We start from the raw sequence: 12,794 nt of genomic DNA, 5'->3' as shown, positions 1-12,794 counted from the left end.
TATAAAAGCTTAGATGGATAGTAGGGAGACAACATCAATGAGACTTAAACATGTGCTTAAATGAGTAGTTTGGTGCATTGGTGAACAAGATTAAGAGCCCTGTGCTAGAAATGTTTATATTGTGTTTCTAGAAATGATACAAATTATTGGTTACATATGGTGGTGGTCATTTTCTGTCATTTGAAGTGGTACGGGAAGAAGGGAGACCTTTTGGGAGAGTTTGGATGTGTGTTTTTGATTTTAATATCTGACTCTTTTTTTTTCTTTTTTTGCAGTCTTGTCCATTCTAAAGGGTAAAATTTGGGGCTTTAGATGTGTTTCTGGAAGTCTCAACAATAAATTAAATTACCTTAAGGAGTGATAATTTAATGGCTCTCCCAAGAGGGAATATTCAGTCAACGTCAGGGATATCATTCCAATTTTCTTTTCAGTTTGGCAGTGTAATTTTTTAACATGGAGCTGTGAGGAGCCTTTTTCTTCACATCATGAATGAAGTTTAAAGTTGCATGGTTCCAATAAAAAATATTAGAAAATATAAAATTTAGGTTTTTTTTTCTTGTTAAATTTGAAGTTTAATATATTGCTGTCTATCATTAAAATGTATACCATAAAATTATACAGGGTGTGTAAAGAGGTTGACCTGATGTTGCTGCTGGAATTTTTAAGTTTTTACTTTTCTTGACTTTTGTGATCTTTTTTTTAAATTTGTGCAACGTTAACATTGCATTCCTATGGGCTCTTGCCTTTAATTTTAGGCCGATAAAATGGATGAAGGCTAGTAATAAACGTATACTTGTATATGATCAACAATTAATATCAGTTTGCTGTTGTGTATTGCAGGTGTTAGAGACCCATATATTTCACTCGTTTCTTAAAGCTCGTCTGAACAGAAGGATGGATGCTTTTGCCCAACTTGAGTTGAGCACTCAGTCTGAAGAAGATAGGTAAACTTTTCTCACTACAATTTATCACAGACTTGATTTTCCTTCCACTGAAATCAATGGAAAAATGTCTTACAATGTCAGTGATGTAGGATCATGTCCTATATATATAAGTAAGTTCTTCAAGGAGTGTGTCTGTGGGTGCTCCACTTTAGGTGTGTTGGCGCCCTGCGCTTTTAACTGGAGATTTGTAATAGCAGTGCCTGCTTGGGCTGCGCATGTGCAGTAGCTATCTCGTGCCACTCTGAGTGGTTCCATAGTGGTGCGCAGCCAACCGTCCCCCCAGTTCCTTCTCTACCACCTTTGGCTTGAGTTAGAGTGACAGTAACACCCTCTCTTACTTTAGATAAAAGTTTAATAGTTCATAGCTGTTCCCAATAGTGTTAGCTATCCTATCCCCTTGCCCTTTATATTTTATGTTTTACTGTATTTTTCTTAAAAAATATATATATTTATTTTCCCTTCCCTCTTTTATCACTGCCTCCCCAGCAAGTACTCAGCTCTTGCCTTGAAAAAAAGAAAAGAAAGAAAAGCAGGGTTTATCCCTGTTCTTTCTCCAAAGGACTTTCCCTTTCAGGCATGCCTAGCTCACCAGGCTTTAAACGCTGTCCAACTTGCAGACTCTCCATACCAGGATCTGATGGCTACGCACAGTATGTCAACTGCTTTGGCAAGACACACATTACCCAAAAATGTCCACACTGTTGAAAACTGACAGGAGGACAAGGAAGGCCAGGGATCTCCAATTGAAGCTCCTTATGATGGAGAAATCCCTCAGTCCAGGACGCCTCCTGGCCAACGGTTGCCAGCGGCAGTGTCTGACGGGATCTGCTTCAATAACAGCTGCTAAGGAGCCTGCTCCTAGAAAGGCTACCAAAAAATGGCCCCACACATCCCCACACTGAGAATCACCTGAAAGAAAGTGATCTCCAAATGAAAAATCTGCCCCGGTAGCAATGGCACAGACTGCATCTGACTGCGAGGCACCGGGAACATCTGATACTGAGACTTACCGAGAAGCTAAAGACCCTATGTGGGCAAGCTCTAATGCAGGTGCAAGTAACAAAGTCAAACCTCCCAGCTCAGCACCTACTGAGCTGAAGAAAACCTCGGCACCGAGCAGTACAATGGCACCACCTGCTGTACCTATGTAGAACAGCTCTAAGTCATTGGCACCAACAGCTAAAACTCTAATTAGTGGTCAGTGCACGATGCCTTCCCGGCACCGAGCTTCATGGTCCCGCAGCAATTCATGAGGCATGTGGACCTGATAGAAGCCTCAACGCCTGAATCTCCTCTACTTAGTACCAACAGTACCCCATCTAGACTGGGACCAAGCTTGGTAACCATTCCCTGTGGATCAGCCCCTCCTATCTCCAGTGATGAGGAAGAAGAGGATAAGGCAGTAATATACACTCCTTGCCTAACCCTGGATCTTCTCATCACCAAACATCTACAGACATGCGGGGCTGGTATGGTCAACCATGGGCACCGCCCCCTATACCATTCCCACCCAGCTGGCCATACTGGGATCCGTGGGCGATGTGTAGGGCCCAAAATCTCAGGCCCCCTAACCTGCTTAGGTCCAGAGCAACACTGTCCCCTTCACCAACAGTCCCAGCACCCTCAGAGACACAAGAGGAAGAGATTCAGGAGCCTGAGAACAAAGCTGAAGGTGACACTCTACAGCCCACTCACATTTCATCTTTGTCACCGGATGAAATGACAATGCCACCTCCCCTAAACCCCCCCCCCCACACACACACACTGGAGGATGATTTCAAATCTTTTTATGAGCTCTTCAGAAGGGTAGCTGAATCCCTGGACATTTTGCTAGCACAACTACCAGAGATCAACACAAGCTCACAGACATACTCCAGGCATCCCCAGTGGCAAAGATAGGCCTGCCAATTAATGATGCTGTCATGGAGCCTGCAAAAATAATCTTGCAGACACCCAGTACAGTCCCTCTCTCATGTAAGAGGTCTTACAAAAAGTATTATGTGCCAGCAAAAGGAGCTGTATTTTCATTCATCCACCCCACACCAAACTCTGTGGTGGTGGATGCAATCAACCAAAGGGGAGAACATCAGTCCAGAATGACCCCATATGAAAAGGACTGGAGAAGGCTAGTCTTCTTTGGATGGAAAGCCTACTCCTTCACCACACTCCAGTTCCACATAGCCAATTATGTGGCCCTACTGGCAAAATACGCACACAATCCGTTTGTGAAAATGTCAGAATTTGTTGAAAGTTTCCCTGATGACAAAAAAAAAAGCAATATAAGGCAAAAGTTTCTGAAGGGTGTCTCATCATCAGGACGGCCCTACGGGCCTCTCTTGACTCTGCAGACATGGCAGCATGGTCCATCGCTACATCCATGATCATGCGCCGTGCATCCTGGCTCCACCTTTCCAGGTTCCCAAGGTAGATTCAAGCAACTGTTGAGGACTTATGCTTTGAAGGGTTAAAATTATTTGCAGACCAAACCGATGTGTCTCTACACACCTTAAAGGACTCAAGGGTGAGCTTAAAAACCCTGGGCATATATGTACCTGCAAATAAAAAGAAACAGAGCAGGTTTTATAACCAGAGATTCTGGTCTACACCATACTTCCAGCCACAAAGACAGTACAACCAACAGAGTAAACAAAAACGGAACAGTCATCGGCAGAACCAAGGTCAGTCTTCAACATCTCAACCATCCACCTCCAGACAATCATTTTTAAAGGTGTGGTCAAGGGCACAAGACATTCACACTCTCTCTGGTCCCGGAACCAGATATGGTCCCCCACCCATTTGGAGACTGTCACTCTACTATCCAGTCTGGAACACCATCATGACAGACAAACGGGTTCTAGAGATTATCCAGAAGGGCTACTCCATCCCCTTTATTTCTATCTCACCTACCCAACCCCCTTCCCTTTCCCCGTCCCTCTTCAGGGACCCGTCTCATGAGCACCTGTTATAACAGGAAAGAAGCCCCCTTGTACAATTAGGTGCCTTGGAACCCGTACTATCCCAACACAGGGGGAGAGGTTTTTATTTCCATCACTTTCTAACTCAGAAAGAGAGCGTGGCGGGTGGAGACCCATTTTGGATTTACAAAAACTCAACAAATCCATGAGAACATGACGTTTCAAAATGGTGAGATTAACCATAATAATTCAGGCATTAGAGAGAGGAGATTTGGTTCTTGGCCCTCAACCTCCAGGATGCTATTTTCATATTGCCATTCATCCGTCACACAGAAGATTCCTGAAATTCACCCTAAGGAATCAGCATTTCCAATACCGAGTACTACCCTTCGGCCTATCCACTGCCCTAAGAGACTTTTCCAAGGTTCTTGCTGTTGTTGCAGTTCACCTCCGCAGACAAGGAGTGATGATATTTCCATACTTAGACGACTGCCTGATAAGGGCAACAATGCAGTAAGGAGCAATAAACGCCACGCAGACCATGATAACCCTGTTCATGGACTTAGGGTTGTAAATAAATGTACAAAGGTCCACATTAGTTCCTGTCCAAAAGTTGAAATTCATAGGGGCCTACCTCTATTGTCTCTCAGCAACGTTACCCTGACAACGATGCTTCACTCTTGTCAACCTAATTTCAGTGGTGATGAACAGCCTGCAAACATCTGCCAGAACATGCTTACAGCTCTTGGTGCACATGTCTACGACAATCTTTGTTCTAAAATATGCCAGGCTCCACATGAGGTGCTTACAGGCATGGCTTCGAACAGTGTATATACTGCACAGATACTCTCTCAACACGCCTCACAGTGCCATGCAGGGTAAAAGACTTGCTAACATGGTGGACGCAAACACAAAATGTCTGCTCAGGAGTCCCTTTCCAACAAAAGGCTCCAACCATGACCATCACGACAGACACTTCCCCATTTGGTTGGGGGGCATGTCTACGTGACAATACAGTCTAACGCCGCGGAATCCAGCCTTCACATAAACTTGTTGGAGCTAAGGGCAGTCCGAAATGCATGTGAGCACTTTCTCCCTTTTAATCAAGAACAATACCATCAAGATCCTTACAGAAAATACAGCATGCATGTTCTATATAAATTGCCAAGGGGGAGCACGATCATACTCCCTATGTACGGAGGCAATACGCCTTTGGAATTGGTGCATCGTGAACAACATAGAGATCATCATCTTATGTGCCGGGCTGTCAGAATACAACAGCAGATCAACTAAGCAGGGATTTTTCACAAACCCATGAGTGGGAGATGGATCCTGAATTTTCAAAGCCATATTGAAACTATGGGGGTTCCCCACCATAGATCTATTTGCAACAGCTCAAAATGCCAAGTGCCCACAATATTGCTCCCGGGCCAGATTGGGACATCACTCCCTAAGCGACACTATCCTCCTAAACTGGGAAGTGCCACTGATGTATGCTTTCCCCTGACTCCACTCCGAAGCAGTCATTCACAAGATCAGGCAGGACAAATCCAGGATCATTCTCATTGTACCCACATGGCCCAGACAGACATGGTTCCCATACCTGTGTCAGATGGCAGTGAAACCACCTCATATCCTTCCCTTACTGCCTCACCTCCTATCACAAGATTCAGGATGTGTCTGTCACAGTACTCCACTTCAAGACCTGGTTATTCCATGGCTGATGGGGGTGGGTGGCGGGGAGCGTCGATCAAGACTGTTCTGAGCAAGTGAAAGATATACTACTGAGCAGTCGGAGACTAAGCACAGGAAAGACCTATATCCATAAGTGGAAACAATTCTGCACTTGGTGCCAGGACAAACGGATCTGTCCACTGTCGGCCCCACTATCGAGAATTCTCGACTATACACTGGCCCTTAAAAAATCAGGGCTATCCATAAGCTCCATCAGAGGTACATGTGGCTGCCATCATCTCCTTCCATGACAAAGTGGACGGAGTCACTATATTTGCTCACTTGATGATTAAACGCTTCCTTAAAGGCACAGAAAACGCTTATCCCACACTAAGAAACCCTACACCCATGTGGGACTTCAACTTTGTTCTGTGCAGTCTCACAGGAAAACCTTTTGAGCACCTTGCAACTTGCTCCTTGTTGCACTTATCTATGAAGGTGGCTTTCCTCAGTCTCCCGCCCATCTTGCAGATGTGATAGCAATTAGGCGCACCTAATGGCGCATCCATCTTATACAACATTCTTTAAGGATAAAGTAATCCTACAACTGCACCCTAAATCCATACCCCAGGTCACCTCCCCTTTTCATTTAAATCAGCCCATTTACTTACATGTATTTTTCCCAAAGCCACATGCTGATGGGAGGGAAACCTCACTCCACATGCTAGATGTTCGCAGAGCATTAGCTTTCTACATAGAACAATCTGTTTTCATAACAGAACGCTTGAGGGGCCAAACCATCTCAAAACAGAGATTATCCAAATGGATATCTGGATGTATCCATTTGTGCTACCAAAACAAAAATCTGTAACCCCCACCAGGAGTCCGCGCACACTCCACCAGAGCGTTAGCAGCATCTGTGGCCTTTCTAAATAATGTACCTATCATTGGCTTTTGCAAAGCAGGTACCTGGACATCAGTCCATACTTCCACTAAACATTATGTGTTAGAACAACAATCAGCAGCAGATGCTCAGTTGGGACTTACGGTGTTATCCACCATCAATAAACCAACTCCGAAGCCCTTCCCCTCCACTGAGAACTGCTCAATAGTCACCTAAAGTGGAGCACCCATGGGAACACTCCTTGAAGGAGAGGGTTACTTGCCTTGTGCAGGTTTCAGAGTAGCAGCCGTGTTAGTCTGCATCCGCAAAAAGAACAGGAGGACTTGTGGCACTTTAGAGACTAACAAATTTATTTGAGCATAAGCTTTCATGGACTAAAACCCACGTCATCTGATGCATGCAGTGGAAAATACAGTAGGAAGATAGATATATACACACACAGAGAACATGAAACCAATGGGTGTTATCATACACACTATAACGAGAGTGATCAGTTAAGGTGAGCTATTACCAGCAGGAGAGAGAGAGAACCTTTTGTAGTGATAATCAAGATGGGCCATTTCTAGCAGTTGACAAGAATGTGTGTGAGTAACTGAGGGTTTTTGAGATGGTTGTCCCTCCACTACCCTCCTCCTTCCCTCTACTTTGGAGTTTCTTGCCGATTCTCTGGGGTAGAGAAGGAACTGGGGGCGGTTGGCTGTGCACTGCTATGTAACCGCTCGGAGTGGTGTGAGACTGGTACAGCGGGTGTGTGACCCAACCGGGCACTGCTACTACAGATCTCCAATTTTAAGCGCAGGGTGCCAAGATACCTAAAGTGGAGCACCCACAGGGACAACCATCTCAAAGAACATCAGTTACTGCACAAGGTGAGTAACCTTGTCTTTCTAGGTAATTGATGAGCCATCTTTATGAAATTTACTGCAAAGGATGTGACAAAAATGTCCTGCGGTAAATTGGCCATAGAGTGCTGTGAGTTGGTAGGTGTTACTGTAAGACAAAAAAGAGTAATAATAAAAAATTACTATTTATCTTCATTTATGCAGATGCATAGTTTAATATGTGTAAAATGTAATTAAAAATTGTTTTTTCTTCAGATTAAATTCAATGCTTGATAGCCCACGAAGACTGACTGTGGAGAAAATGGCTTCTAAAAGATTTAACCCTCAGTATATGATCAGTAAACGTATGGTAATAAGTATGCCTAATTTACAAGATATTAGGTCTCATGATAGTCCTGCTAGGACTTCATCACTCCGAAGATCAGAGACAGAGCGTGGTAAGGAAAAATGTGTCTAACAAGTACAGTACCTTGTGATATCATGGACCAGGTACTTGGGTGCTCACTGTCATGGTGCCTGGTGTGGCTCACAGTTGAGTGAGCCAATCTCTGGTCAGACTGTCAGAAAACAGGGCAAACACACCCAAACTGGTGGTATATTCTATAATTTAGATTTCACCAAGCCAGCAACGAATGTGGATTCCTGGAGCACTATACTAGTTTTACCATAGAGCCATAGACAGTCACCGTAGAGCAGGAGTGGGCAAACTACGGCCCGGGGGCCACATCCAGTGCTCAAGCCTCACACCGGGGAGCAGGATCTGGCACTTGCCCTGCTCTGGTGCTCCAACTTGCCCCACTCCGCATGGCTCCTGGAACCAGCAGCATGTCACTCCTCTGGCTCCTATGCATAGGGGCAGCCAGGGGGCTCCGCACCGCAGATGCCTTAGTTTGCAACTCCTTTGTTATTTCTAAAGAGCTAACCTGTGGGTGTGTCTCAGACCCACAACATGTTTAAGATACAAACACACACATTTCATAACCCCACACACACAGTGTCTTGTACTTAGTACAAGATTTATCACAGTTTTGCAACAGGACCATATTAGTGTAGATGGTCACCTTCTTTTCTATACAGCATCACACTGACCACGTAAACACAGCAGAAGTCAGGAGGTGGTAACCAAACGTTACATGAAGTAGTGACTTGCATTATCCTGAAAGTTTGGCTGCACTGTGCTCAGAATTGTGCTATCCTGCAACCACCACAAGGAACACCTACTCTAGTGTTGTCATTGTGGGGCTGCTTCCCGGACCAGTTACTGGACCGACTTATCCTTTCCCACCTAAGGCTCAGTTCAGAAATACGCTTAAGCTCATCTCTGTTCAGCAAAGTCAATGGGATTGAAACATGTACCAGAAGTAAAGCATGTGCTCAAGTGTGTTGCTGAGTAGGGATGGACTACCTAATCAGGGCCTGCTGGTATCCAGGAGTGTGTGGCGAACAATTTTATTTTTCTCACAAGCATAATACTGTATTACTGAAGGCGCAGGTCACAAAATTCCTTGTGTGAAGATACTTGTAGGCTTTCATTCTTCACTTTTATATCTAGCACTTTATTTCTCTTTTTTAGCTGTAAAATTGTCATCTAAATCAATTAGTACGTTCAAGATCCCAGAAATTCACTTTCCTCTGATGAGTCAGTGTGTTCACACCTACTATACAGATTTTATCAATCATCTCACCAGAGCTATAAATATTTTACAACATGATAACTCAGCACTGCTGGCAAGATATTACTACCTTCGTGGACTTATTGGTTTGATGCAAGGAAAACTACTGGATGCGCTTTCAGACTTTCAAAATCTATATAAAACGGACATAAGAATTTTCCCTACTGATCTTGTGAGGAAGGTGGTGGAAAATATGCCTCCTTTTGAACGTTCCCTAGCAGACCGCAAACCCGAGCTGAAGAGGTTGATTAGTCAAGTGATGGAAAAACAAAGAGAAGTCATAAAAGTAGATGACCATGTGAAAAATTTTAAATTACCAAAAACACACATGCAGTTGGACGATTTTGTGAAGCGAATCCAAGAATCTGGGATTATCAAAGATATAGACACAATACATCGGCTATTTGATGCCTTAACAGTAGGTAAGCAGAAAATGTTGTGTTAATGAACATCTATTTTGTTATGTAAATATTTTTTATACTTTTATTGATAAGTGATGTAAGTTGCTGTCTAGAGTCTTTTTTTTTTTTCTCTGGCCTTCAGGAAAATATTTTCAGATGTTTCTCAGCACAAGAAGCTTGTGTGTGTGTACTGAATCTGTATGTGTGTCCATGTAGCATAGAACTTTAAAATTCACAGTAAAATGTTCTTGTAATTTTTGTAAACACACAAGCATTGTTACCACAGTCTGTAATTTCCATTACATTTTATGGGAACAGTGATAACTCAGTTATGCATGTAGACCCAAACTCCCCAGAGTAATAAATGGTGTTATTCTTGTGCTTAAAGTTAAGTATGTGCTTAGGTATCTCACTGAATTGGGGCCTTCGTGCTATATTCTCATCATTTTGGTTGTGAAATTTAACAGTTCTGCAGAAACTGAAACTTCACCTTCTTGGCAATTTTTAATTGGGGCAATTGCAGGAAATCTTATTTAGTGCAGTACGTTTGACTCCTACACCAGGTGCTAAATGGTGTCTGCTGTGGTGTCTACAAGCCTGTTTGTCATAGTTAGTGGGTGCAGATTTCAGTCTTTTTTTTTTTTCTTTTGTATTAGCATTTAATTGTCCAGTGATATGCCAGCTCTATCTTGATTTAGATTATAGATAAAATATAGTCCTATCCTAATCCCTAGCAGATAATGTCCGTATGTTAAAACTACTAAACAGTATAGCAAACTAGCAATCTGTTCAATAAAGGTCTGGAATTTGAATAGCAAGGGCTAAATTTTTCCTGAAGCTACCATTAGAGCTTGAATAAGTATCATAGATTGTAAAAGAAAAGTTCCAGATGATGTTTCCAGGATAATTTCTTTACCTTCTAATTCTGAAACATGAATTTTGTGTTCTGGTTCTCTAGGGTAATAAAGGCCACACCATTTGCAATTTGCTGTGCATAATAACTGGAACAGTTGTCATAATATGGTCACTGTATATTAAACATTGACCAAAATAGCAAGAATTTCTACATTTTAAAACAATAGGTGGCATACAATTTATAATTTATCTGTTTGAGTTGGAATATCTGGAGTTCAAAAGCAGCCAGTTTTATAATTCTTGGGATGTATATGGTTTATAAGCTTTTGATCTGCAAACTAATTATTGTTATAATCAATTCTATTCTTATCCACTATCGAGTAAATATGATTTAATAATCGAGAATAAAGAGCTAGAAAATCCTAATAAAGAGTATCCCATTTAGCAGAGGAGTAAGAATTCCTTTGTGAGCTGCTTGGGTTTGTGGATGTAAGAGAGGCTGTGCAGCTGTTTACTTCCTCCCTGGAGCGGGTGGTGAGAGAACCGGATGGATGGATGGAGGCCCATGGTATAAGCTAGCAGCAAAGTACTCCTTCCCCCACAGGGACAAAGAAAAAGCAGGGGAGGAATTCTCACTTTGAAATGTCTCCTGGGGTTACTTTTTGCAGCTTATAAACCAACCCTTGCTCAGGGCTTGGACACAATCTAGCCCTTAGTATCCTCAAAATATATGAATTTAAAATAAAATATAATGGCTTCAAATAATTAACTTTTAAAAACTTTTAAGGACACCAGAAACAAATTGACCCTGAAACATTCAAAGATTTCTACAACTACTGGAAGGACACAGAAGCAGAGGCTCAAGAGGTTAACCTGCCACACACTGTACTAGAGCATTTAGATACAAATGAATGTGTCTACAAGTTATCCTGCTCAGTTAAAACTAATTTTGGAGTAGGAAAAATAGCAATGACCCAGAAGCGCTTGTTCCTTTTGACTGAAGGAAGGCCTGGCTATGTTGAGATCACAACTTTCAGGAACATAGAGGTGAGCATGAAGTAATTAGTTGTTACGATCTGTTATATGATTGTGAGCAAGAATATGCCAGACTCCATCCTGGTAGCACAGCCTCTCTCTCTCAAGATAAGACATTTCATGAATGTTTTATAAGAGGAAGAACTATGATGGCAGGGAATATATCTTTAAAAAATCACTAATTCTATCCATGGCTACAACCAAAGTTTGAGGTATTTCTCAGTGCCAGTTAGCCTTGCTAATGGATCAGTGCTGAATAGGGTAGGTGCTATACAGACCTGTAGAAAAAAGGCAGTTGCCCAAAGATCTTATAGTCTGGATTTATGAAAAGATACAAGTGTATGAAAAAACAAATTGAGGATAGGGAATGAGAATGGATGGAGGTAACAGTAAAATGAGCACATTTTATACAATCAGAAGTAGTCTTAGATCACCCCCTGTTTAGCAATATACCTAAACATAAATTGTCCTTTGATCAGAGACCCTGCCTGGGTGTTTGTGGATGTGAACGCAAGAGAATTAGTTTTGGCTAGGAATATTGGAAGTTGTCATGCTTAATGAATACTGCACATTGTCTGTGACTGTGCTTTACTGGGTTCTTTGTTTCTCTGCATTTACAGGATGTTAAAAGTACTACTGTAGCTTTCCTTCTTCTGAGAATACCCACGCTGAGGATTAAGTCTGTGTCCAAAAAGGAAGTCTTTGAAGCTAACCTTAAGACAGAGTGTGATCTTTGGCACTTGATGGTGAAAGAGATGTGGGCTGGGAAGAAGATGGCCGATGATCACAAGGTATAAATATTACTTTACTAGTTGAGCTATTTGTAATAATTTATAATTTTTTCCTGTTCCTCGTGTACTTTGGAGTTCACATAAAAACCTGGAAATGTATTTTCCACTTTTCAGCAAAGAGTGAATAAAAGAGCATAGGGAGGTCTCATACGGCAAAAAAAATAAAATAAAGATATAATAAAACATGATTCTGTTTGTTACTATAGTACAGCTTGAAGTACTATAATTTAAGAAGAAATCATTTAAAATATGGTTGTAAAAATAAATGTGCAAAGTAAGTTTTTGTCATGTGTCAGCCTTTTGGTTTTTTGTTTGTGACCTTTCTCTTCACACCCCCTTTTAAAAAAAAAAAAAAAAAAAGTCAGGAAAGTTTGAAATGGAGGCCTTAATAGAAAATTTTTCTCATTTTGCTTGGCACATAATGATGAAAGGTCACATGGCAAGAGGACTTTTACCATGCCTGGACATGTGGTCCTGAATCCTGTGAGTAGATGGGCTAACATGGATTCCTGCACCACAGAGACCCCACGGAGAACGTTTATACAAACAGAATATTCATCCAATCCAAAGACGTTGACAGTGATCCAGGAACAAATAGATCACTGATCTATGTTGGAGAAGTAGAGAACCTGCAGGACTGAGAATGATTACATGGCACATTTAATATTCTTTGTAGTCCCAAAGAAACTGGGCAGCTCAAGAACAGTCCTGTATCTTTATTTCTGAATATCTGTTCAGGGTTTTTATCCAGAATGGAAAT

General features: G+C 42.0%; 1 protein-coding gene across 5 annotated transcripts in view; it reads left to right on the top strand.

Moving 5' to 3' along the window:
• The window catches only part of DENND3 (DENN domain containing 3), a 70,374-nt gene that overhangs the window by 33,722 nt on the left and 23,858 nt on the right, over positions 1–12,794 (top strand). For all 5 annotated transcript variants that reach the window (XM_073330019.1, XM_073330017.1, XM_073330018.1 and 2 more), the window contains 5 exons: positions 841–944; positions 7,535–7,716; positions 8,853–9,374; positions 10,996–11,255; positions 11,864–12,034. In XM_073330019.1, the coding sequence (XP_073186120.1) occupies positions 841–944; positions 7,535–7,716; positions 8,853–9,374; positions 10,996–11,255; positions 11,864–12,034 (1,239 nt within the window). The remainder of the gene's footprint in view (positions 1–840; positions 945–7,534; positions 7,717–8,852; positions 9,375–10,995; positions 11,256–11,863; positions 12,035–12,794) is intronic.

This window comes from Lepidochelys kempii, chromosome 2 (genome assembly GCF_965140265.1).
Source record: "Lepidochelys kempii isolate rLepKem1 chromosome 2, rLepKem1.hap2, whole genome shotgun sequence".
NCBI lineage: Eukaryota > Metazoa > Chordata > Testudines > Cheloniidae > Lepidochelys > Lepidochelys kempii.
The sequence above is the reverse complement of the archived record's forward strand: the minus strand, read 5'-3'. Positions and strand labels throughout refer to the sequence as shown.